The sequence below is a fragment of the Carassius gibelio genome, chromosome A19 (genome assembly GCF_023724105.1).
Source record: "Carassius gibelio isolate Cgi1373 ecotype wild population from Czech Republic chromosome A19, carGib1.2-hapl.c, whole genome shotgun sequence".
Lineage (NCBI taxonomy): Eukaryota > Metazoa > Chordata > Actinopteri > Cypriniformes > Cyprinidae > Carassius > Carassius gibelio.
This window is the reverse complement of record NC_068389.1, coordinates 15,162,513-15,189,143: the sequence shown is the minus strand read 5'-3', so window position 1 is coordinate 15,189,143 and position 26,631 is coordinate 15,162,513. Positions and strand designations below refer to the sequence as shown.

At 39.8% G+C, this 26,631-nt stretch overlaps 1 protein-coding gene across 1 annotated transcript; it reads right to left on the bottom strand.

The window, feature by feature from the left end:
- Positions 1-21,182: 21,182 nt before the first annotated feature.
- On the bottom strand, positions 21,183-25,557 carry LOC127935025 (zinc finger protein with KRAB and SCAN domains 7-like). Its single transcript, XM_052532609.1, has 2 exons — positions 24,746-25,557; positions 21,183-21,433 (listed from the first exon to the last, which is right to left on the bottom strand). The coding sequence occupies exons 1-2, from the start codon at positions 25,358-25,360 to the stop codon at positions 21,431-21,433; spliced, it is 618 nt and encodes a 205-aa protein (XP_052388569.1). The 5' UTR covers positions 25,361-25,557; the 3' UTR covers positions 21,183-21,430.
- Positions 25,558-26,631: the final 1,074 nt, after the last annotated feature.

Sequence of the window (26,631 nt, the reverse complement as noted above, 5' to 3'; positions counted from 1 at the left end):
GTTTTTTGTTTTTTTTCTCGCCTCTCTCGTCTCTGTCACTCCTCATCCTTCCATCTCCTTTTCTCTCGCCTCGTCTGTCCTACCCCCAGGTTCCCGCAGGTCACCGTGAACGGTGTACCCTCCGGCCTGCGATGGGCGATGGGGGTATGTGACCAAGAGCTGTGGGAACAGAGCGAGGCCGGTGGAGTGATTGAAAATCACCGACACATGCAACACTCACCAATCTCGGGCAATCCACGGAGGAGATGGAAGGATATAAAACAGGAGTGACGATAGTGAAGGACAAGAGAGGACCAGGCCTGGACTTTAGTTAGTGTTTTGGTTTTGTTTATGTGTGTGGCAGTCGGCCGTGAGGGGCTGCTGTGCTGTTTTGTGTTTATTTTATTATCAAAGCTTTTTGATTGTCCGCCTCCTTCTTCCCACGAAAAAATATTTGCTACAGTGAGGTCTTGTTTTACTATGGTTTACACTCCTGAGCATTTTCTATTGTGTGCCTGTTGCTTATTTTGTCTGTTCCCTGGTTACCCTGTTATTCTCAGATTGATACCCTGACATTCTGCCTGTGTACCGACCACGATTCTGCCTATTCTTCCCTGTTGTGTTTGCTGTCATTGACCCTTGCCTGTACTACCACAATGTTTCTTATTAAAAGCTTGCAAGTGGACCTAACGTCTTGTGATAACCCCTGCTTAACAATTACATATCTACATACTGTATACTCTATACATATACTATACATTACACTATAATTACAATATAGATCTAATGAAATGATGTTTCAAAACAATAACTAGGCCCTTTTTTTACCTTTTTGTGTTGATTTTGGGGCATTCTAAATAATCAATAAAGTCATAACGGATGAATAATAGACAAACACACACGGTGCCAGTGCATATATAACTTTATAAATGACAGCCGGGTACAGATTCATTCTGTGCAGCCCTGGTATTGACAAATTCATACCCTCACCCGACCCAACCCCGCCACAATAAATAAATAAATAAATTCAGATGAAATTCATGAAGTGATGTAATAACTTCAGGCAGGGAATAAATAAGCAGTTCTCTCCCCCGTCCTTAATAGATTTTATAATGGCAGAAAAACTAATTTGCATTGTTGTTTATCACATGACTACCTCCTGGAAACAGCACCAAACATGCTTTTGTAAAGACCTATTTTACTGTAAATCCAAAACAAATGTTAGCATATCTGCAGAGAAAGGTGTTTGTTTTCAGCTACTGACGATTTTGAGCTGCAGCTCTGGTCAAACTGACACATTACGAATGAAATCTATTCATTATGTGTTATTGTTTTTGGTCACAGTAAAGCAAGATAGAAAGCAGACATTTCTTTTCTTGGAGAGAGGGTCACATCAAATGTTTCTTTTTTATAAAATCTTTGTTTTGAAGTATCTCAGATTCTTTGTTTTCTTTGTTCGCTTTTTGTCATTTATCGTTACTCTGTTTTGTGCATTGAAACATCGGTCTGTCTCTCTCTCACACACACACACACCCAAATCACGAACACATGAGTACACACGCTTTCACAGATAAAACATTTTCTTGGAGAGTGAACACAAGCAAAAAAAAAAAATGAAAAATGACATGCAGTAATCACACTGAAGCATTACCAGTCATTACTCTGTGCTGTCACTGGTGGAGGAGAAATGAGCGCTTCTTTACCTCGCCTCCATCGATGCCTGCAGTAGCGCTCCACTAGATTGAATCTAACACAGGACCCTGTCAAAGACGTATATACAGACAGACACTATTTTCTTTAACATGTTCACTTTTTTCATCTTACACAACCATAAGCGCAGAAATGCTACAATGTATGGATCCCTTTGTAAATTAATATGTGTATAAGAACAGTGCTGACAGGTTGTTTTATGTTGAGAAGGGCAATAGGATTGTCCACACCTCATCTATCTATCTATCTATCTATCTATCTATCTATCTATCTATCTATCTATCTATCTATCTATCTATCTATCTATCTATCTATCTATCTATCTATCTATCTATCTATCTATCTATCTATCTATCTATCTATTTCCATGGTACATTATCTATCTCTCTTTGTCCATACATCTACCTTTTTTTGTCTACAAGCCTTGCTGTTCTAGTTATACATTAGTCACAATTAAATTAATTTGAATTTAAGTTCATTTTAATTCTACTTCCTTTACATTAAAAATTTAAATAGTTATCCACAGGTACATCTAAAAAATAAGAATATAGAGGAAAAGGTCTTTATTTTTTGTAACTTAAATAAAAAAGCAAACTTTCTTTTATTCTAGATTCATTGCACACTAACTGAAATATCTCTCAAGAGTTTATTATTATTATTATTATTCTGATGGTTAGGACTTACAGCTTAGGGTAAATTAGAATATTCCATTTTGAGCTTGATTAGTTTGATTAATTTTGAGTATAAATACTGAGGACTTCTTGGGCTAGTTCAGAACATGCAACCACAATTATGGCAAAGACTACTGACTTGACAGTTGTCCAGAAGACAATCATCAACACTTTCCACAAGGAGGCTAAGCCACAGAAGGTCATTACTGAAAGGGCTGGCTGTTCACAGAGTGAATAATATATTCATAGAAAGTTGACTGGAAGTAAAAAGTGTTGTAGGAAAAGTTGCACAAGCAACAGGGATGTCAGGGAAAGCTGATTCAAGAATTTGGGAGAGCTTCACATGGAGTGGACTGAAGCTGGAGTCAGCACATCAAGAGTCAACACACTCGTCTTCAGGAAAAGTGCTACAGCTTTCACATTACTAGAACCAAACCACTCCTGAACCAGAAAACAAACAAACAAACAAACAAAAAAACATCAGAAGCATTTCACCTGGGGTAAGGAGAAAAAGAACTGGACTGTAGTTGGCTCAGTGGTCCACAGTCCTGTTTTCAGATGAGAGCAAATTTTGAATTTAATTTGGAAATCAAGTTCTGGAGTCTGGAGGAAGACTGGAGAGGCACAGAATCCAAAATCCAGTGTGAAGTGACGTCTACTGGTGTTGCTCCATTGTGTTTTATCAAGTCCAAAGTCAATGCAGCCATCTACCTAGTGCTATCTCAGTTCGTACGTATTTTACGAGGTGGCTAATTCGTACCAATTCGTATGGCTAAACTCATACGATTTTTGTATGACTTTTATAGACCAATTCATGCAAATTGTCCAACTAATAAAATATGTATGATTTAGCACAAATCAAATGAATTAGTACAAATGAGGTTGTACAAATTCATATAAATTAGTCACCTAGTAAAATATGTATGCCATGAGATCAGGCTGATCTACCAGGAGATTTTGGAGCACTTTATGCTTCCATCTCCTGACAAGCTTTATGAAGATATCGATTTCCTTTTCCAGCAGGACTTTAGCACTTGCCCCCACTTCCCATAGGTTTTCTGACCATGATATAACTGTGCTTGATTGGCCAGCCAACTCACCTGACCTGAATTTCACAGAGAATCTATGAGGTATTGTGATAATTAACATCTGACAAGCAATACAGAGGAGCTGAAGACCGATATCAAAGCAACCTGGGCTTCAATAACACCTCAGCAGTGCCACAGGCTGATCGCCTCCATGCCACACCGCATTGAAGCAGTCATTTGTGCAAAAGGAGAAACAAACAAGAATTGAGTGCACAATTAAACCTGATTTGGAGATCTTGAACATTTCTGTTTTGTAAATATTTTTTTCATTGATCTTTGAAAAAAAAAAAAAAAATCAAATTTTTTTGAGATACTGAATTTTACATTTTCCTATGCAGTAAGTCATAACTATCAGAATTAATATATATATTAATATATACCACTATATATATATATATATATATATATATATATATATATATATATATATATATATAAGAGAGCACAAGGCCTTATCCATAGAGATGGCTTGATATGTTCCTCCACATTGCCCCTGGAATCTGCAGGATAAATAGTGATCTCCCAGATTAAGGCTCATTGCAATGGGGCCATAGCCCTTCAGTGAGGACAGAGGGAGACCAGGTGCAGAAGATTTAAGGAGACAGCCTGTCTCATCCAGCAAACAGAGCCCACTTTACTGGCGCCATTTAATTCAACTCCACAGGCACCTGAAAAGCAGACAAGACAACAGAGACTGGGAAAGACGCCACAGCCTTTTGTGGATATGACTGAAATGGACCCGAAACAACGTGATGGGTTCAGTCTTGTATTGGATGAACTAGTTTGTATACGGTTTACTGGCCCAGGCTATTTTGGTTAGCCTAGCTTCAATACAAGCCATTTACTACCTACACACTCTCAAAAACATACAAAGTCAAAGAGAAGCCCTAGCCTCAAACAACACAAGTACTGATATTGTTCATAGAAAGTCAAACTATGTGACCAGTGTAGTTCAATTCACAAATAAAAGACTCTTTTGACACAGTTACATTTTAGTGAATGAAAACATTCAGAACGCCACTGCTGGATAAATTAATCTTAAGAACACATAATTTTTAGGAAAATCAAAAACATATATTGTGACCACTAGTCTAATTCATAAATGAATGACTATTATGAACTTCCTTTGAGTAAAAAAAACTACAGTTAGATTTATGGATGAAATAATAGTAAATAATTTTAGAAATAATTTTAGTGAATAAAAACAGTAGGACCAGTATAGTCAATTTCAAATAAATGAATCTTATGAACTGGTTCTTTTTAGTGATTCAAAAACATACAGCTGTTTTTTTTTTTTTTTTTGTCTAAGTGGATTGTAGGATCCAGACATTAAGTGGATACAATCAAAATCCTGGCTCTGTAAAACATCAGCCTGTCATATTTCATGAATCAGACATATTTATTGAGTTTAACATATGTAAAGCTCATTTGTGCACAATGTTTTTGTTTATTATCTATACAGTACTTTATTATACAGCATTTTGACACAGGCCTGATGGTCATCATGATTGGCAATCCACAAGAGCAACCCTGCACACGTGTACCAGTCAAAGTGAACAATCTAGTGTTTAGAGGCAGGCATGAGCTTGAGCGTGTTTGAACATTATACTACATCCAGATGGTGTGGGAGATTGCCAGATCAGTCACTCCCACACACCCCAGTGCTGCAGAACACACAGGAGTGAGGACGTTACACTACTCCTCAATAAAGTGATCCACACATGAACTTCCACTGAGCTAAAACACACTGAGACGAAAAAAAAAAAAAATCCTTTTGGAGTGCTGCCCAGCCCAAACCTGGCCACTTTGCCTTCAAGCAAACCCCTTTATTTGCTTGTTTTAGTGTTTGCCATAATAACAGAGACAGCTGGGCATATTGAGAGGCACACATTTAATGCATGTTCTGTCAATTTAGTTTTACTGAATTGCTTGTATTGATGAACTCAAAAACACAGTTGTAGCAAAGGATTTTCCAGTGACATGACATTGTCACTTAAAACGCACTTTTCCAATTAGATGAATTTATTCATTCATTGGATGAGTTCAGTTTAATCAGGTGCTAAATACGAAGATACAATACCATTCAAAAGTTTGGCACTGGCAAGATTTTCAAATGTCTTGCTCTCCAAGGCTGGATTCTTTGATCAAATACACATTAAAATAAATACAAAAATATTTAAAACTATTAGAATATATTTTAAGATGAAATGTATTCCTATGATGATACATTTTCAGCAGTCATTATTCTAGTCTTCAGTGTCACATAATCCTTCAGAAATCATTCTAATTTTCTAATTTTGTTGAGTTGCTATCAAAGATTTATTATCAATGGTGAAAAATGGTGCTGCTTAAAATTTGCTTAAACTGAGAATGATTTTGTCACCACAATTTTGAATCATCATGAATGGTCATTCTTTTCCACTCTTCCTTTATTTGTCAATTATTATAAATTAAGCGGTATTCACAAAACTAATTTGGAACAGGAAACAAATTTGAAATTTGATTTGGAATGACAGGACAATTGCATTCAACAGCGCTTCTTATAGATGCAATATTTAAACAAGACGTTTATGCCAAGGTAGTGGGCATGTTTGCATAGTAATCTAATTTGCATAAAAAGACACATTATGTTTGTAAATCTGGAGCTAAATCGAAGCATCACTATCAGCAGGCCCCCTATGAAATTCTAAATCTTTGTGGTTTTGTTATACATTACATACATTTGTAATTTATTTTGGTTGTCAGTGATCAAAGAGAACAAGTTAGGGAAGGTATTCTTGATCCTTCTCCCCATGTATCAGATTTTGCTCTCTTTTTTTTATGTATGGGTGTCTTTTTGAAGCAGTGTTGTACCGACTTGAGATCATGTTCTTCTTGTCTCTGGTCTTTGAGGGCTTATACTCAGTCTAGGCTCTGGGGGGCTGCTGTAATGCGCACACCTCAAACTCTGGTACAAGTACAAGAAACTTTGAACTCAGAGACAGAGCAACTCTCCTTGGGCCAGATCAAAATCCCACAATGCTTTGGGCATCTCTTTGAGGTATTTGATCGTCTATGCTTTATGGAAGTTTCCTGGAGATCCATTTTTCAAATGTGAAGTCATATAGATTATGATTTATTTTCATTGTCAAAATGCGAACAACAATGAACAACATAAATACTGATTTCTCATTATTTACATCTTCAGTTTAGTTTAACAAAAAATAAATAAATAAATAAATAAAGTTTTGTCATCATGTACCCTCACTATGTTCAACCTTATTCTAGTTCTTCTTGAGATACTGTGAGAAGCAACAATTGTTTGATTTGAAATATAAAATATGGAACACATTCATGATAGATTTATGGTGCTTTTGTGTCATTTTTGGAGGTTTAATGCTTCAGTATCTGTTCTTTGTAACTGCATGGAAAAGAGCAACAAGGACATTCTTCAAATTCCTGCACTTGTGTTTTACGGAATAAAGTAATTCATACAGGTTTGAAAACAACATGAGGGTGAGTAAATGAGGATGGAATGCTAATTTTCGGACTATTCCTTTAAATTTAGACCAAGGATTTCAAACCGATGGCTTGCAATATTGACTTTACACATTTAACCAAAAAGTAAACACCCTTGATTTCATTCACTTGTTTACAACTTTGTTTACATAGCACATGATGGTATTCAGCCCAAGTAATGCATCAGTGATTAAACGGAAATGTCATAACATAATTTAGGTCTTTTTTCTCGCAAACTCACAACCAAAATTTGAGACTGCTTCAGATTTCAAACTTCACATCGGTTCCCCAGTAGCAATCAATAGAAAGACAGACAGACAGATCTGATCAGCTCCTATTTGTTTGGGGCATTGCTCTGATGAAGCAATCTGAATTGGATTCCCTTTTAGTTTACAAACGAGTAAGAAGGAGGTGTGATACTAAGAGAAGGGAGGGGGCAGAAATCAGCAAAGGCAATCAGGAGAGCAGGATATGACTCAAGACAAAGTGCCTTAATTACCCACCGCAGCCCCGGCTAGGTGACTGCGTTTATCGTTGAAAGCATCTGAATACACGTAGACTTGAATTGTGGAGGTACGATTTATCACAGTTTGTGAGAGATCTATGTGGCTTTTTTTGAGTGGCTACACTGACCTTGAGGAACACTCTGCAGATACATCTTCCTCTGGAGTAACAGGTGATGTCAGTGATATCTCTCATTTTTACATCCTGCAGAAAACAAGAAGTGGATAGGTAGAACAAATTAAAAAATTAATTTTGAGGGGCAGTGGCCCTATATATAAATATATATATATATATATATATATATATATATATATATATTATGTATATATGCATGCATTTGATGGTGATGAAATTTTCCCACCGGTTAACTGACGTGTGACAGATTTTCCCTCCTTTTTATTTATTTATTTATTTAATTATTTATTAATGTATTAATTTATTTATTTTTGCTTTTAAATAGCTTTTAAATGCCCATACACATTTTATTTTCACTATCAAATTAGTGACAATTCCCTGTAAATTGCTTGAATGGGCAACAACAAAACAGTACTAACTCACTTAGCCTATATAAAACTTTTTTGTTAACAAACCAAATAAAAATACATCATGTTGCAGGCCTAATGTAAAATAGATAACCCTGTATTAGATTATGTATTTGGATAAATACAGTATTTACTAAAGACAACTTTTTGTAAAAGTTGACATTTAAAGGTTGATTTGAAGTGTCAGTTTTTGTATTATTATTGTGGTCAAATCTGGACTAATTTTGTTACTCATACTAGCTACATATATAACTTGATAAGTCTCACAAAACTTTTATGCATGGTAAAAAAAAGCTTTACAGCAGACAACAATGTAATTTCACAACATTAATTGATGTAATATTTTTGATGTAATGTTTTTTTTATTGATGTATATATATATATATATATATATATATATATATATATATATATATATTTTTTTTTTTTTTTTTATTTTTTTTTTTTTTAAACAACTACTTTCTATTTTAATATATTTTAAAATGTAGTTTATTAATTTCATGGAAAATCTGCATTTTCAGCAGCCATTACTCTAATCTTTAATGTCACACGATCCTTTGATATGCAAAAATATGCAGATTTTTGCTAAATAATTATTTCTTATTATAATCAGTCTCAATAAATTGTACTGCTTAATATTTTTTTTGTGGAAATACATTTTCATTTAGGATTCTTTGAACAGAAATTTCTATATTTTATTATTGGAAAAAAAGTGACCCGTGTAAAAGCACTTTCAGAATAAGTCCAATAAATAAATAAATAAATAAATCCTCCAGACAGCCCTAACCTTAAAGGGCAAGTGTGGGCTGCAAGCTCTCATCGGAAATGCAAGCACTGTGAAGTACTCCAATGCGCCTTTTTTAAAAGATCAGACATCAGCTATCGTTAAAGAACAATTCTGATTGATAATCAAAAGTGAATCAGCGAGCGTGAGTATTCTTAAGTGTCTATAATCCCATGTGCTTCTATTTGAACAGCACTTCAAATAATTACTGCAGGCGGCTCATCTACCGTCATTGTGGTGGCCTTTACCTCTTTCCTAGCTTCAATTTCCTGCCTGGCTGCAGATGCTGCGAGAGATAGCCTGAGATATTACCACTACGCCTGGACAATACCGCTTCATAATCAAAAGTGATCACACAAAGCAGCGATGAGCACATTAGCCCATTTTCTAGGCTGCATTACGTATGTAGTAAAATCTGTGAGATGCATGGAGGTGACTGAGGTATGAAGGGTCAAGATGTTCTTTGCATAAAATTTGCCTTTTTGTTTTTTTTTAAAAGACGATGAATTATGTATTTTCCCTATGCAATCTCTCTTTCCATGTGTACAGCTCTTCACATAAAAGTACTTTTTTAGTATAACAGCATTTTTAGTAGCAATAAACATTTTATTTTACAGTGCATCCATAATGCTGCTAACCCAGCGATTATGCTGACGATCTCTAATGGATTGTACTACAGGGCTTAATAAAAAAGAAGCTGATGTTCTCCTGATTGAATGCATTGTTATACTTGCACCTAATACTGCAGTGATTAAAAGTAACAAAACCTTATTTTACAAAAGATAATGCCCTGGTGGGTTTTCATAATGGTATTAGAAATTTGGATGGTTGGATGGATGGATGGATAGATAGATTTTTGTTTACTTATTGAATAGATACTTAAAATATCATTATAACATTAAGTTAAATCAAAATAACTGATTTTGATGGTACTGTCCTTTTAACAGGTGAATTTTAAATATTTTTCTGTTTCTTTCTCTCTAATTTTAAAATCGTTCTGAAGTATTAAAATGACAACCACAGAAAACACATCCTCATTTTATGTTGAGTTGTAAACCAGCATCTATTTACCATTTCTCTGTCCATCACTGTCAATCACATCTGAAAGAACCTATAGAAAATGTGAATTGTAGCAAAAAGGGTTTAGGAAATATTCTTAATATAATAATTCAGTGTGTAAAGTTAATTTTGAACTCCATAAAATGTGAACTGATGTGCTGGTGAGCGTGCATATTAAAAGTGGTAATCTCTGAGTGAACTTTAATTAAAGGAGTAATGGTCCACAGCTTAAACTAAAAGCAAATAGGCAAATTGGTTAATCTGTTTAAATTACTAAATTTACTGATTAATAATTAATTGAATATTACACTATCACTAAATTATTCAACAGAAAGATGGAACCAAATTTGCAGAGGATGATGAAGGACCACAGGACAAAGTTACTGTAAAATGGATGGTGAAAGTGAATAAATATTCTTTTGATTTCTAACCACTGAATTCACAATGTACCCCATAAGCTTGAATTTTATTGCATTTGGTTGAGCTTATTGAATAACTGACAACATTTCACCACATTCAATAGCCAAACATGCTCACACCATGTAATATTTATTTCGTTTTTACCCTTAACCTCTAGGAAAGCAATAAGCAACAGCCCCTAAAAATGTTCAGTAATTCTGGTTCATTGCATTGTACTTGGCTTGTACAATGAACATATCCTCGTATCATGAGCAATGAAAAACATCTTATTTGTTTACACGATTTCAATTCAGAGTAATCCATGACGCATTTAATTCAGCGCGTAAATAGCACATTTGTCTTCAGGAAACACATGTTGTTCCACAAAATGCATTAAATGAGCCTTAAATGGATCCGAGTAATACCCATGGCATGGAAATAAGAACTAATTATGATGAAAAGTCATGATTACATGTTCATAAATCTGCAGAAGCAATTCTTTTGCCATGGCACTTTGCACCCACACATAGCACACAATTATATCACATTAGCGCTTGTGCTGAGCATGAATCAAATGAATCTTAAATCTAATTAAATAGCACAGATCATCCGATTATTACCAAATGTGTGAAAGTGTTGAGAAACAATGAGTGAACTTGTGAGAATGTTAAATACAGGGGTACAATAAGCTCTTGAGGGTCCGTTTTGTCATTATAATAACAGGAAGGCTAAATATACAACAGTTAAATTGAGGATATTGCAGTGGTGCGATCACAATTATTATGCTTATCTGCATGTCATATGCAAGACTGTCTGCTACTAGAAGTAAAGGTGAGTGAAACAATTATAATTTAAATATTTTGGTTTTTACTTTATTTTACAGTAAGTGTACTAACATGTAATTATAGTGTACTTACAGTGTATTTATCTAAGAAAGTTCTGGGTAGCACTTTATTTTACAGTCCTGTTACTCGTGCACATACTATGTACTTATTATAGTAATTACAATAACTATGTAATAACTAGGTACTAACCCTGAACCTACCCCTAAATCTAACCCTACCCCATGCAGTTACCTTGTATTACCAGAACTTTCTTAGATAAATACACTGTACGTACACTATAAGTACATGTTAGTACACGTACTGTAAAATAAAGTGCAACCAAGTTCTGGTAACGCAAGGTAACTACATGGGGTAGGGTTAGGTTTAGGGGTAGGTTCAGGGTAAGTACCTAGTTATTACATAATTATTGTAATTGCTATAATAAGTACATAGTATGTACACGAGGAACAGGACTGTAAAATAAAGTGCTATCTTTAAGGAAAGTACAACATGCCATTGTGTTCAGTTGATTTTGGTCTGTTTATTCAGAAACCAGTTAAATTAGTAGTGTTTCTGGCCATCACTATTCTCTATCAACAAAAATCAAAACACATACAAAAATGATTCTCCCTGATTCTTTGGCTGACTTTAACATCCCTCAAACTTGGAAAGACAGGCAGACAGTAAAAAAAAAAACAGTAATTCGCAATTACAATTATTCCAACACAACTTCTTGACTTGAATAAACCATGAGGCTATATGTATTTTAGTCATGCCAAAATAAAAGTCAAGAAATCAGCTTTCTTCCCTATTCCCTTTTCTGTTTTTTTTTTTTTTTTTTTTTTTGGATGTGCTTCCAAATTTCAATATAAAACATTTGTTCGGGGGTCCAGTATGTTGAATTTTGTTTGATTGCCTGAAATGACTTTCCTCTTTTCCAGTTATGTTGAGCTTTGAACTTGGCTTGAGTCAGCCCCTTATCACCTTAAAGCCAGAGCTGCCATGTGCCTCAGTGTGCAGACAATGCCCTGGAGCGCTGTCCTCAGCCGCCAAGAACAAGATTACTATGCCAACCATTACATTACTCTGACTGCAAAATAAATTAGTGTCCAACCGACAACCGCCGGAAAGTCAGGTACAAAGTTTATTGATAAAGGATCCATATGGAACTACTTTCTGGGAGACAAACTGGCATCCAGCAGCATCACAATAAAATCTGAGAAAATGACTTTAAAAGAAAACGACCAAAAAGAGATTCAGTGACCTGACAAATACAAAGATGTAGCTTCAAATAAGGCAAGTTATTTGCTACATAAAACAAGATGTGTGCTTGTTTTCTTTCACAATGCCCTAGACATTAAAGTAAATAGGAAAAATATCTTTAAAAATCTACAAAATCCAAATTGTTATGAAATTTCTATTTCATACGGAGCGCCTAAAGTGACATGGTGATGAAAATAAATAAATAAATACAATCAAAGCATTTAAATGTTTTGCATTCCCCTAAGAAACTTTGCGCTCAACCACACTACTTTTGTGCTCCTCTGAGAAATGTTTTGTTTGCTCACAAAACTTTAATAATACGAGGAGGGTGTTTTATTTTATATGGGAAATGGGACATTATTTTAGCGCTTTTGCAAGTTTCAGTTTCTGAATAGGGTGAACATGATCATTTTGTGGGAGAACGCTAATGTTTATTTTCATGCAAACACAGGATTTACTGGGGAAAACCTATTACATTTGCAAAATAAATCAAATGTTTTGCAAGAGAACACAGCTTTTCTCCAGGAAACGCAATACTTTTGCAAGATTATATAAAAAATAATGTATCTTTTTTAAATATACTTTTTCTGTATATATATATTTTTCTATCAACAAAAATAAATAAATAAACAAATAGTATATGATATATATATATAAATATATTTACTACAACTACTTATAATAATACTAATAAGAATACAAATGTCAATGTTATCATTAAATAACTTTTTTTATGTAACACTAAGCATAAGTGTATAAGACACAGGTAATACACGGTGTACTTGTTTACATCAAAACATTACACTGATACTTTTGTTTATGTTTATATAAATCCAACCAAATCAGTGTGCTGTAATTTATGCATCAGATGATCTTCTGAAAAATTATGATTAAAAAATAATTTGCTGGAACATGCATCATTTACTGCCAAAATGTATCCTGGGTGAGTGCAAGCAAAGGGCAACCACTGCAGATATCAAAACCACAAAAATGACTCGTATTTTCCAAAAAATTCAGAGAAAACAAACAATTACATTCATGAGTGCCTTTATTTGCTCCATGAATGAGCAGTGCCAGCTGACAGGAGCAGGCAGATGAATTAACTTGCACCTCAAAGCCTTTATTCTTACAGCACTGTCACATTGACGGATGGCTGATTAAAGTCAATGAGGTAGCTATCAATACACAACGGCCAGCAAGTCGAAAGAGGTGCTTGAAAACACACATGCACACCAAAAAACATTCCCGATGCTTAAATGAGCACCACGACAGCGGCCCATACACTAATGGAGAGCCAGATCACATGCTGGTGGAAATGAAGAAAGATTCTGAAAAAAGACACTGAAAGGTAGAACATCACGTCGGTTCCAGCTGAAATTGCCTGCTTCTGCCGACTTCTGATGAGATTTCTCATTAGAGGCCTATACAGTGCAGGCTTTGGAAATATTACTGGATTAATTAAAATGATAGGAGTGGGAAGCTTCAGCTGCCAGTGGAGAGAGAGAACCGGGCAGGCGCAATCATTGTTTTGATCAGTGCCATTGTCTTCGTGTGAAAGCTGGTGTTGACGATGGCCACGGGCTTGCAAGTGTTTATTTCTAATCCCAAGCCTGTTGTGAGTTTTAGAGGCCTGACGTTGATGAGGCATTCAGCTTGCTGTCTCTGTCTGGAGAGGTTCAAAGGCTTCATTTACGTGCCAGCACTTTTGAGCACTCATCAAAATGTGTTTTCAGACACAACTCCATTCCTGTCTTTCAGAGCTCTAGCATCAGATTTATGAAATTCAGTCGGAAAATTGGTGTGAATAAACTCGTAATGCAAAAGCATTGGTGAATCTCCTTCAAATGTTGTCATTAGGTTTCATTCTGATCCTAAAACCCAAAGTATTAAACAAATAATTTTTGTTTAATACTTCCTTTGGTACTCTAACTCCAACATTATAGGCAACAGTTTGGAATCATTAAAGTATTTATTTAAAAATAAAATAAAAGTAATAATAATAAATGTTTAATGTATTTTAAATTCCTGTGATGGCGAAGCTGAATTTTCAGCTTCAGTCTTCAGTGTCCCATTGCTTCTCAAGATACTTGAGCTGATTTGCTGCTCTAGAAACATTTCTTATTATTATCAATGTCGAAAACATTCTGCTTAATATTTTGTGGAAACTGTGATATACAAGTGCATCTCAGTAAATTAGAATGTCATGAAAAAGTTCATTTATTTAAAAAAAATCCAAGTCAAATTGTGACACTTAAATAATTAATTACATAAATTAAATGCACAAAGACTGAAGTAGTTTAATTCTTTGGTTCTTTTAATTGTGATGATTTTGGCTCACATTTAACAAAAACCCATCTCAACAAATTAAAACACTTCATAAGACCAAAAAAAAAAAAGAATTTAGTGAATTGTTGGCCTTCTGGAAAGTATGTTCATCTACTGTACATGTACTCAGTACTTGGTGGGGGCTCCTTTTGATTTATTTACTGGCTCGATTCTGCGTGGCATGGAGGTGATCAGTCTGTGGCACTGCTGAGGTGGTATGGAAGCCCAGGTTTCTTTGACAGTTTCCTTCATCTCATTTGCATTTTTTGGTCTCTTGTTTCTCGTTTTCCTCTTGGTTCAGGTCTGGTGAGTTTGCTGGCCTGTCAAGCACACCAACACCATGGTCATTTAACCAACTTTTGGTGCTTTTGGCAGTGTGGGCAGGTGCCAAATCCTGCTGGAAAATTAAATCAGCATCTTTTTTGGGTTTTGGGTATTTTATGGAACACCAGCAGATGACATTGCACACCAAATCATCAGAGACAGTGGAAACTTAACACTGGACTTCAAACAACATGGGCTGTGAGCTTCTCCACCCTTCCTCCAGACTCTAGGACCTTGGTGTCCAAATGAAATACAAAACGTGCTCTCATCTGAAAAGAGGACTTTGGACCACTGGGCAACAGTCCATTTCTTCTTCTCCTTAGCCCAGGTAAGATGCCTATGACATTGTCTGTAGTTCAGCAAACTCCTTGACATGTTTGTGTATGGTGGCTCTTGATGCCTTGACCCCAGCCTCAGTCCATTCCTTGTGAAGTTCACTCAAATTCTTGAATCCATTTTGCTTGACAATACTCATAAGGTTGCAGTCCTCTCGGTTGGTTGTACATCTTTTTCTTCAACACTTTTTCCTTCCACTCAACTTTCTGTTAACATGCTTGGATACAGCACTCTGTGAACAGCCAGCTTCTTTGGCAATTAATGTTTGTGGCTTACCCTCCTTGTGAAGGGTGTCAATGATTGTCTTTTGGACAACTGTCAGATCAGCAGTCTTTGCCATGATTGTGTAGCCTAGTGAACGAAACTGAGAGACCATTTTAAAGGCTCGGGAAACCTTTGCAGGTGTTTTGAGTTGATTAGCTGATTGGCATGTCACCATATTCTAATTTATTAAGATTTAATTGATGGTGTTTTGTTAAATCTGACCCTTAAAATACTTCAGTCTTTAACTTTTTCATGACTTTCTAATCTAATGAGATGCACCTGTTTTTTTTTTTTCTTTTCAGGATTCTTTGATGAACAGAAAGCTCAAGAGAAATAAAACATATTTTGTAACATTATGTCTTTACTCTCACTTTAATTATTTTTACTTTTAATCTCACAGGCCCCAAACTTTTGCATAGTAGTGAACCACAGATTCTACACACACACACACACGCACGCACACACACACACACACACACACACACACAGTGGTGGCCAAAATTATTAGAACACTAATATTTTCACCAGCTTAAATTTATTTAAAGACAGATATTTTACTGTAGTGTGTCGGTGGGAAATATCAGTTTACATTTCCAAACATTACTTTTGCCATTAATTGTAATAATCCATTGAGATTTTTGTTTGCACAAGGAGTATGACAGCAGCCAGTGCTCCACAGAGAGATTTGATCTGATCATCATCCAGTCTGTCTGGAATAACATGAAAAAACTGAACAAACTGAGACAGACTAAATCCAGAAGAACTGTGGCAACATCTCCAAGAAACCTCAAGAAACCTGCCTGCAAATCTAAAGTACTGTGCAAAGTTTTAGGCACTTGTTTAAAAATGATGTAAAATGAGTATGCGGTCAAAATTAATGTTATAAATAAATTTTCTTTATCAATTAAATTTGATTAACTAAATTAAATCAACATCTGGTGTGACCATCCTTTACGTTTAAAGCAGCTTTTACCCTACTGTAGGTGCAATTGCACATGTTTTTTTGTTTTTGTTTTTTTTTTCTCAGCTGACTTTGCGGGAAGGAAGAAAAACTAGTGTTCTCATTATTTTGCCACCACTGTATATATATTAAACTGTTCATATTGCAGTGATAAATAGTGATGTGTAATTATGTAAAGCAAAAATGGTGATGGTGCAGGCAGAAGTTTTGACCGTCTGGCAACTGTGATGTCATATCCATTGTGATCGAGCTTCCTCATGTCCAGCTCCTGTGCAGTTTAAAAAAAAATATCTCTATGTTGGGCCGTTGAAAATCTTTTGCCTCTCATTGGGGCAGGACAGTAAACACCTCTTTCCATTTGTTTAATTATAAGAGAGATTTAACAGTTTATAATTGCATTAACATGTTTATCAATTTCCAGCATTTGCCATGCTCCAAGGATTCAAAGCTCTCACAAAGCTCAATTTCTCTTACTCTGAGAAGTCAAGGCCTGCAAAAATCTCTTGCCATGAACCTCTGAGCTCTCAGTAGGAACCTAAATGCAGCACTAAAAATGGAATCTTAGGATAAGGACATTTTGAACTATGTTCAGTGAATGTGGGTTTGGGTAGTCAAGCAGGAAAAGGACAAAAAGCACCTTAATAGTTTATATGACTTGTGCATTATATTCATGTCATGTAATATATTTTCGTAGGAAATGGAATAAGTTACCTAACCATTTTATCATGAAAAACATCACATTACAGTATATGTCAACAAAATATTGAATTTATCGGGGTTGTACCATTAGTAGTCGTAATAGTGTTTTAGTGTTGTACTGTATGTGTTACCCTGATGGTATTTTGTCTGTTTGTGTATGTCTCATCATGGATATAATTTTTTATATTATTTTCATAATAATATTATTATGGTTGTTATCGGTACACGCAGATTTGGGCATTTTAAGCAGATTTGTAAATTAATATTACATCATTTTTAAATTGAACAAAATTAAATTCATGGTGATGGTTACAGTATATGGCTATATGTTGTCAAATCTACAGTAAATAGGCCAACTCATAACACCTGAAACATTGTAAAAAAATCAGGTTCAGAATGACATGAGGTTGAATAAATGATAATGTTTTTTTTTTTTTTTTAGGTGAACTATTCACAAATGCTCTGCAAACTATTGCTATGCACAAATTTGAGTCAATATCAAGAATTGAAAATCTTCAGTGTTTGCCACTAAACAATGAAATACAAGGTGGGTTGTTTCAAACTACAAAGCAGCAATATACCATGTAACTGAACATGAAAAGGCAGAGCGGTGTCTCAGCTCTCAGTAGCTCTTTACCGCTGCTTCATAGCATGCCTTCTTTGAACACAAAGTGACAAATTGTTTTTTCCTGATGTTCTGACATGACAAAGAAAATTCCAAATTGAATAACTTGAGTCGGTTTTCACTGTGTGAGTCAAAGTGTGTTTGATTCATGTGAGTGTGCTTCTGTGTGTATGTGTGTGTGTGAAGTGGAAATGCTCACTGTAGGACAGATAGAAAGCCACTGTGAATAATTGTTTCGCTCAGCCGTGGAGGCACATCCTGGTCCTTTGGAGATAAGCCGGAGAAAATCTTTATGGATGTCCTGGAAGAGGAAGACGCTACAGGAGAACAAACACCAGGCCACTGCCAAACACTATTTGAATGCCTCTTCAAGATGAGCAAGCCTGAAAAGGCCTTCCTTTTATTAATAAGGAGGGAAAGACCCATTATAATGCTCTCAGCTGAGCTTTTGGCCAATCATAGAGAAGTGCCACATATTCATCAGTGGGGAAAACTGGAGAGAGAAAGAAAAAGCAAGGTGACATACAAACGGAAAAAAAAAAGAAAGAATCAGTGAATCAAAGAAAGAGAATGAGAGAAAGAGAAAGAAAGGTTTGTTCACTATACTAACTGAGAGATATTGAACCAGGAGACATTTTTCACTTGTCTGAATTATTTTTTTTAAAGTCTCTTATGCTCACCAAGGCTCTATTTATTTGCTAAAAAAATATAGTAATACTGTGAAATATTACAATTTAAAATAACTGATTTGTATCTAAATATATTTTCAATTGTAATTTATTCCTGTGATGGAGAAGCAGAATTTTCAGTCTTTACATGATCCTTCAGAAATCATTCTAATATGCTGATCTGGTGCCCAGGAAATCATTCTTTTTATTATCAATTTTGAAAACAGTTGTGGTGCTAAATATTTATCATTTATTTATTGTGAAAACATTCTTCTTTTTTTCAGGATTCCTTTATCAACAGAAAATGTATATAAAAAAAACTGATTATTAATTTGAAATTAGAAAATATATTATAATTCAAAATGAGACATACAGCAGGTGATCTGTTAAGTTCTTTTTTAGGTAATTAGTCATTATTATTAATGCTGTTTACCAAATAATTAAATTCTTACAGATATCACCCTTTTATGGATATGTTTTCTGTCAGAAAACGTCTCAGGTTCCGAATGTAACCATAGTTCCCTGAGTAGGGAACGAGACACTGTGTACTCTAGGGGGCGCTTTGGGGAACACCTCATCATGATCCGTGTCTGAAGCATACTTTGAAAAACACCAATGCGTCTGAAGCTTGCGTCCGAAGAATGGCAGGGAGCTAGAAGACGCAGTATCTCATTCCCTGCTCAGGGAACTATGGTTACATTCGTAATCTTAAGCCCTATTCGGTAGGGTACCTAAACTCAGTGATCCTCTGAGAAAACTAAGCCCGTCCGAATGCGAATGTCTGTGATTGCCAGTGATATTTTATTTCACAACGCATTTCCTTTTGTGTTTTGGCCAACGTGAATTACTGTAGATGCTCTTACCGCGCGGATGTTTGATATATTTGCTTAGCGGCAAATAAATAATAAAAATAATAGTAATAAAATCAAGAGCAAGTTCATGTAAACTGTTAATACCGTCTATTGTAATATCAGCATCAGCTAAGATTACTCACGCTCATTTATGCACTCAATTACATAATGTTTTAATTACATATGTACCTTTATGAAAATTAAACATACGGTAGTTTAGCCTACTACACACACACAACAAAAAAGGAAAACAAGTTAAACTAAAGGAACCGCACATTAACATGGTTTTGCTATACTAGCCATTAATATTTATTGTGTAATAATACTAATGGCAATCATTCTGAATGAATTAAATGCACACATACAGAGCGCTTGATCTCTGTGACGCCCAGATGCACAAAACAGACCCTCCCACCTCTGTAAAAAACACAGAGATGTTAGTCCCATCCGAATTGGTACATGAAAATCGCAGACGTCAGGTGGTAAGAATCGAAACTCAAACGTAGTTTAGAAAACTAGTCCCGTCCGAAATAGGGCTTTAGACGTTCCCTTTCAAGGGAACTTCGAACTGTGTCCTGGCTTTGGGGAACAATATACCCATGCTGCCATGCTGAGGGGAGTGCAGGCCAGAATCATGGCAAACACTAAGTACCAACTCTACCATTTCCATGGGAGTTGCCCCTGGGACGGTTAAACGGCTGTCAATGACATTATCCCTTACGGCCAAAGGTCTAAGCTGCATACCCAGTTCTATTTGTTAGAGCCTCGGCCCAGGGTAGAGCTAAAGGCTTGTAATCAGGAAGGATTCCTTTAAAGGGATACAGCTAAGAACCCAGTATTCATACAAGGTCTTGCCTGTCACACAAGTGCTACCGCTTGCTCTCGCACAAGTTTGCTGAAGGAACTGTCTCAACAGATCCCTGGTAGCAATACCTTGTTTAGATAGGTATTCAAGGATACATAAATGGAGTGGCGCCCAAGATGAACGGGCTTTTCACCAACTCAAGAAAGGGCACGAAGCAACCCTGCGAAGCCCTCACCATAAATGATTTTAGAAAGAATGCAGAGCACTAGTGTGCAAACTTACCGCAGTGTGAATTTCAGAAAGTGCGCATAGACTTCATGTGCACACTTACCATAATATGGATTTTGAAATACTGTTCTAAGGAGGGGCTCTCGTGGCACTCTGATCGAGCAGCTCACAGATGGAATGGTGTATCTCAAAAAATATGTTTTAGAATATCAACTCAATCTGTGGAACTAATGGTGGAGCGCTCTGGAGAAAAAACAGAGAACTCATCAACGAGATCCACCTCGAGCTCATTCTCCTCCGTGCCTCAGCAGTGTTGAGTCCTGAACCATGGGAAACAGATGGCTGTCCCTCTTTTTCTTTGAAAAGAGAGACAAATAAGAGCAGAGCTTTTTCATAGAAAAACGCTCACAATACACGCAGACCACCCCCTCAAGGACATTGTGCGCATGCTCTCCGCCCCAAAAAAGAGATGCAAAGACTGCGTGTGTCATCAGGTGTCAAATAACGCCGACATGGATGTACACGTTGTTTAAACACCTTGCTAGTGGATGCCATGATTAACAAAAAAAGATCGCTCTTACCGTGAACGTTTCTCAGATGCACGCTTCAAACAAAACAGTCAATGAAGACAAAGAAGATAAATGACGTGCTCTCCGGGCGCTTATTTATAGTCGCACTGGTAGTGACATCAGAGGCTGTCGCCGGCCTACGCATTGGTGTTTTTCAAAGTATGCTTCAGACAAGGGTCACGATGAGGTGTTCCCCAAAGCGCCCCTGTAGTAAGTTCGTGTGGCAAGGAAGAGGACAAAGGGGTCGGCTGGACTGCTGACGTATTTATTTAACCAAAACTAAACAAAGAACAAAGAAAATCACAAACACCCAAACGGTGACTCTTATTCTGACACGCTCTGTCAAACTTCCGGTTCACTCCTTCCGGTTTTCCGTCTCCGGTTCGGGTCAGCAGTCCGTCTCTCTCTCGCTTGCATCCGTTTCTCCCGGCGTTTTATACTCTCTCCACGCCAATTACTAGAACGAGAAACAGGTGATGATAATTTTTGCCCAAACCACTCACTTACCGCTCGTCTCCTGATTCTCTCTCCCGCTGCAGACTTCGCTAAACCACGCCCCCCCTGCCACATACCCCCACCGCCCGACTCAGGCCGGGGAGCCATCCGGCCTGCAGCCCCCCCCCTCCCCATTTCTGGAGAGGAAGTCGGCCACCGCCATCTGAACACCCGGCCTGTGGATCACCTTGAACTTAAAAGGCTGAAGAGCTAGATACCAACGAGTGATCCGCGCGTTGGTATCCTTCATGCGGTGGAGCCACTGCAGCGGAGCGTGGTCCGAACAGAGGGTGAACTCCCGTCCCAGGAGATAATAGCGGAGGGTGAGGACGGCCCATCTGATGGCAAGGCACTCTTTCTCGATGGTGCTGTACTTAGCCTCTCTCTTCGAGAGCTTCCGGCTAATGTACAGCACCGGCCGTTCCTCCCCCTCTATCTCCTGGGACAGGACTGCCCCCAGCCCCCTGTCCGATGCGTCTGTCTGCAACAGAAAAGGGAGAGAAAAATCAGGAGAGTGTAACAGCGGCCCGCCACACAGAGCAGCCTTGACCTGAGTAAAGGCCTGCTGACACGGCTCCGTCCACTGGACCGTATCTGGTACCTCCTTTTTAGTAAGGTCAGTCAAAGGGCTGGTGAGGTCCGAATAATTAGGAATAAACCGTCTATAATATCCCGCCAGCCCCAAGAACTGTCTTACCTCCTTTTTGGTCTTGGGTCGTGGGCAGGTCGCAATAGCGGCAGTCTTATCAATTTGGGGACGCACCTGCCCATGCCCCAAGTGGAAGCCCAGATACCTTACTTCCACACGCCCAATCGCACACTTCTTTGGGTTGGCCGTGAGCCCCGCTCCCCTCAGCGACCTCAGGACAGCCCTCAGATGCTGCATATGCCGCTGCCAGTCATTACTAAATATAATAATATCATCTAGGTATGCAGCAGCATATGCAGCATGGGGCCGTAGAATCCGATCCATGAGGCGCTGGAAGGTAGCCGGGGCCCCGAACAAGCCAAACGGAAGGGTAACAAATTGGTGTAATCCGAACGGCGTTGTGAAAGCTGTCTTTTCTCTGGACAATGGAGACAAGGGGATCTGCCAATAGCCCTTTGTTAAGTCCAATGTCGAATAAAAGTGAGCCGTGCCTAGCCGATCAAGCAACTCGTCAACCCGCGGCATTGGATACGCGTCGAATTTCGACACAGCATTCACCTTGCGGTAATCTACACAGAATCGGACTGAGCCGTCCGTTTTCGGAACTAAAACTATCGGGCTCGCCCAGTTACTATTAGATTCTTCTATTACCCCCATGTCAAGCATAGCGCCCAATTCAGCCTGAACTACTTGTTTCTTGTGCTCAGGTAAACGATACGGCCGGCTGCGAACTACCACGCCCGGCTCGGTCTCGATATGGTGCTGAATTAGGTTAGTACGGCCCGGTAGGGGCGAGAAGACGTCGGCAAACTCTGCCTGCAATTTCGTTACATCAGTGAGTTGGGACGGCGAGAGGTGGTCTCCACCTGGAGCCAGGGCGAGGGATTGGGGTTTGATATTCGCCTCTGGCCCGAGATCATCCTCTCCGCCAATCACCGTTGCCAACATCACTGATTCCACCTCATTCCATTTTTTAAGGAGGTTGAGGTGGTATATCTGACTGGACCCGTTCCTATCGGACCGTATTACCTCATAATCGAGATCTCCGACCTGTCGTGCGACCTCAAACGGTCCCTGCCACTTAGCCATTAATTTGGAGCTCGACGTTGGGAGTAATACAAGTACTTTCTCTCCCGGTGCAAATTTGCGTAACCTAGTTCCCCTGTTATACAGCTGGCTCTGGCGGTCCTGGGCTTGTAACAAATTCTCCATGAATAGCCGCCCCAATGTGTGGAGTTTTGTTCTCAAGTCCAGCACATACTGAATTTCGTTTTTGCCCTGAGACGGTCCCTCCTCCCAAGTTTCTCTCAGTACGTCGAGCACCCCCCGGGGCTGGCGTCCATAGAGAAGCTTGAAGGGGGAAAACCCCGTGGAGGCTTGTGGGACCTCTCGCACAGCAAATAACAAGGGCTCTAGCCACCTATCCCAATTTTTGGCGTCTTCGTGAACGAACTTACGAATCATGGATTTAAGTGTGCGATTAAATCGTTCGACCAGGCCGTCGGTTTGTGGGTGATAGACGCTAGTTCGAATCGATTTAATGCCCAACAATCTGTACAGTTCGCGTAGCGTACGTGACATAAACGCCGTGCCCTGATCGGTGAGGATTTCTTTTGGAACCCCCACCCGGGAGATAAGACGAAACAGGGCATCCGCAACACTTTTAGCGGAAATGTTGCGGAGGGCCACCGCTTCAGGATATCGTGTTGCATAATCAACTATGACTAATGCAAAGCGATGTCCTCGTGCCGATCGCTCTAATGGCCCGATGAGGTCCATGCCAATTCTCTCGAAGGGGACCTGCATTAAGGGAAGAGGGCGCAAAGGCGCTTTTGGGGCGGCCGGTGGGTTTACCAATTGACATTCCGGACAAGACGCGCACCACCTGCGCACGTTGTCATGAATGCCCGGCCAAAAGAAGCGGGCCATGAGGCGATTTAGTGTTGCGGCCTGTCCCAAATGGCCCGCCATAGGATTAGAATGAGCCGCCTGGAAAAGCATTTCCCGGCGGCTCTTTGGAATTAACAATTGGGTTGTATTCAATTTTGTCCGAGCGTCTTGGGTCACTCTATACAACCGGTCTTTTAAAATGGCAAAATACGGATAGGAGAGCGGGAGGGCAGGTTGGAGAGACTGGCCATCGATGGTGCGGACCTGTTGAAACGCATGTTTTAGTGTCTCATCCTGAGACTGCTCCAGAGGAAAGTCATCACGCTCCGAGAGAATTAGTCTCCCGATTTCGTTCGGTTCCCCTGAAGCAGACCACAGCGACCCTGGCTCGGTTTCTCCCACCTGTACCCGCACGGCCTCCTTCCGTGCCTTATTTCCCCAAGAGGCATCCGCACATAACGACCCCAATAAAACCGTAAACGCGGGCCAATTCGTTCCCAAAATTACCGGATGCCGGAGGTGGGGACTAACCGCCACCTCTACACTATGCTTTTGTCCCCGGAAATGAATGCTAATTGGGACAACCGGATACTCCACCACATCCCCGTGTACACACCGCACCTTAACCACGCGGCTTGTATCCAATGCCCCCGGTTGAATCAGGCTTTGATGGATTGAGGTTTGGTTACATCCCGAATCCACCAAGGCCGGATATGTACCCCCCTTGATACTCACAGGTATTTGGTACTCGCCAGCCTGACCGGGGGTGACCTGTGGGACATCCGGGACCCGGATCATCGTCCCCACCTCCATCGCTGGACACCTGTCCACGAAATGCTCCGGGTCCCCGCAACGCCAACAGGCCAGCCCAGACCTACCCGCCGCCCCAGTGGCAGGGAGTGGATTGGAGAATTGGCGCGGAGAGAGTGGAGAAACGGAAGCACTGTCCCCCCCAGCAGGCACAATCCCTGCCCCCCTGGGCGGGGCCCTTGGGCTCCCAAAGTGTCCATGGTCGATCCCGCCCCGCCCCCGGGGCGGGACACGAGGAGGGCCGGGTGGACGGGACCTAGGGAGAGGGACAGGGCGAGAGAGAGAGGGGGGAGAGAGAGAAGGAGAGAGAGAGTTAGCAGGTGGGGGTGCGCCGACCCCTGGGCACGCCACCATGTGGTCCTCCGCCAGATGGATGGCCGAGTCCAGCGACGTGGGGCGGTGGCACTGGACCCACTCGGCCGTCTTCTTGGGAAGCCGAGCGATGAACTGCTCCAGCACCACCAGGTCGACGACATGCTCCACGTCACTTCCCTCGGCCAGTAGCCACTTGCGGCAGGAGTCCCGGAGCTGTTGGGCCATCGCGAAGGGCCGGCCGGCCTCGCCCAAATCCAGGGACCGGAAGCGCTGGCGATGTTGCTCTGGCGACCGGCCGACCCGCTGGATAATGGCCCTCTTGAGGTCGTCGAAGACCAGGAGGTTCGCCACCGGAAGTTGTTGCGCGGCCACCTGGGCCTCACCGGAGAGCAGGGGTATTAGGCGTACCGGCCACTGCTCGCGGGGTCACCCGCAGGCCTCCGCCGACTTTTCGAAGAGCTCCAGGAAGGCCTCCAGATCGTCCTGGGCCCCCATCTTGTGGAGCGGCAGGTGCATGGGGGCAGCGGGCGGCCCGGCGGCCTCGGCGCGAACCTCCCGATCCATCCAGCTCCGGAACCTCTCGCGGTCCTCCTGCTGGGCCTGAACGATGGCCTGGAATCGTCTCTCCTGATCGGTACTCAGGTCCAGCAGGGCCTGATGTTGTTCTTGGTGCAGGACCGCGAGGGAAGCGATGATATCCGCAAGCGGCGTGGAGGACGGGCTTTGCATGGCGGCGGCGGTCCTTCTTCCTTCCCGGGTTTCGGCACCAGTGTAGTAAGTTCGTGTGGCAAGGAAGAGGACAAAGGGGTCGGCTGGACTGCTGACGTATTTATTTAACCAAAACTAAACAAAGAACAAAGAAAATCACAAACACCCAAACGGTGACTCTTATTCTGACACGCTCTGTCAAACTTCCGGTTCACTCCTTCCGGTTTTCCGTCTCCGGTTCGGGTCAGCAGTCCGTCTCTCTCTCGCTTGCATCCGTTTCTCCCGGCGTTTTATACTCTCTCCACGCCAATTACTAGAACGAGAAACAGGTGATGATAATTTTTGCCCAAACCACTCACTTACCGCTCGTCTCCTGATTCTCTCTCCCGCTGCAGACTTCGCTAAACCACGCCCCCCCTGCCACAGCCCCCAAGAGGATGCAGTTTGAAGTTCCCTTGAAAGGGAACTATATTTACTGGAAACGTCCGCATGCTCATACTGAAAAAAAAAAACCAAGTGTAGAGAATAAAACATTGTTTTTTGACGTTTTTATCCAGCAGTGAAAAAAGCCCTTAGAGACCTTCTGATAACATCAACAAGGATATTACAAGTATCCGCCATCTTAAATGAAAAGCCATCGAGAGAGAAAGAGGGAGGGAAGAAAGACAGACAGAGACAGAGACAGAGAGAGAGAGAGAGAGAGAGAGAGAGAGAGAGTTGTGATGTATTATTATATCTCTCCTAAACTGTAAGTAAGGTAAAGACCTTCTGTTATCAGGTCCAAGCCA

Coding starts and splice junctions, on each gene's coding strand:
- LOC127935025 (XM_052532609.1), bottom strand. CDS start 25,360: ATGGCCCAACAGCTCCGGGACTCCTGCCGCAAGTGGCTACTGGCCGAG.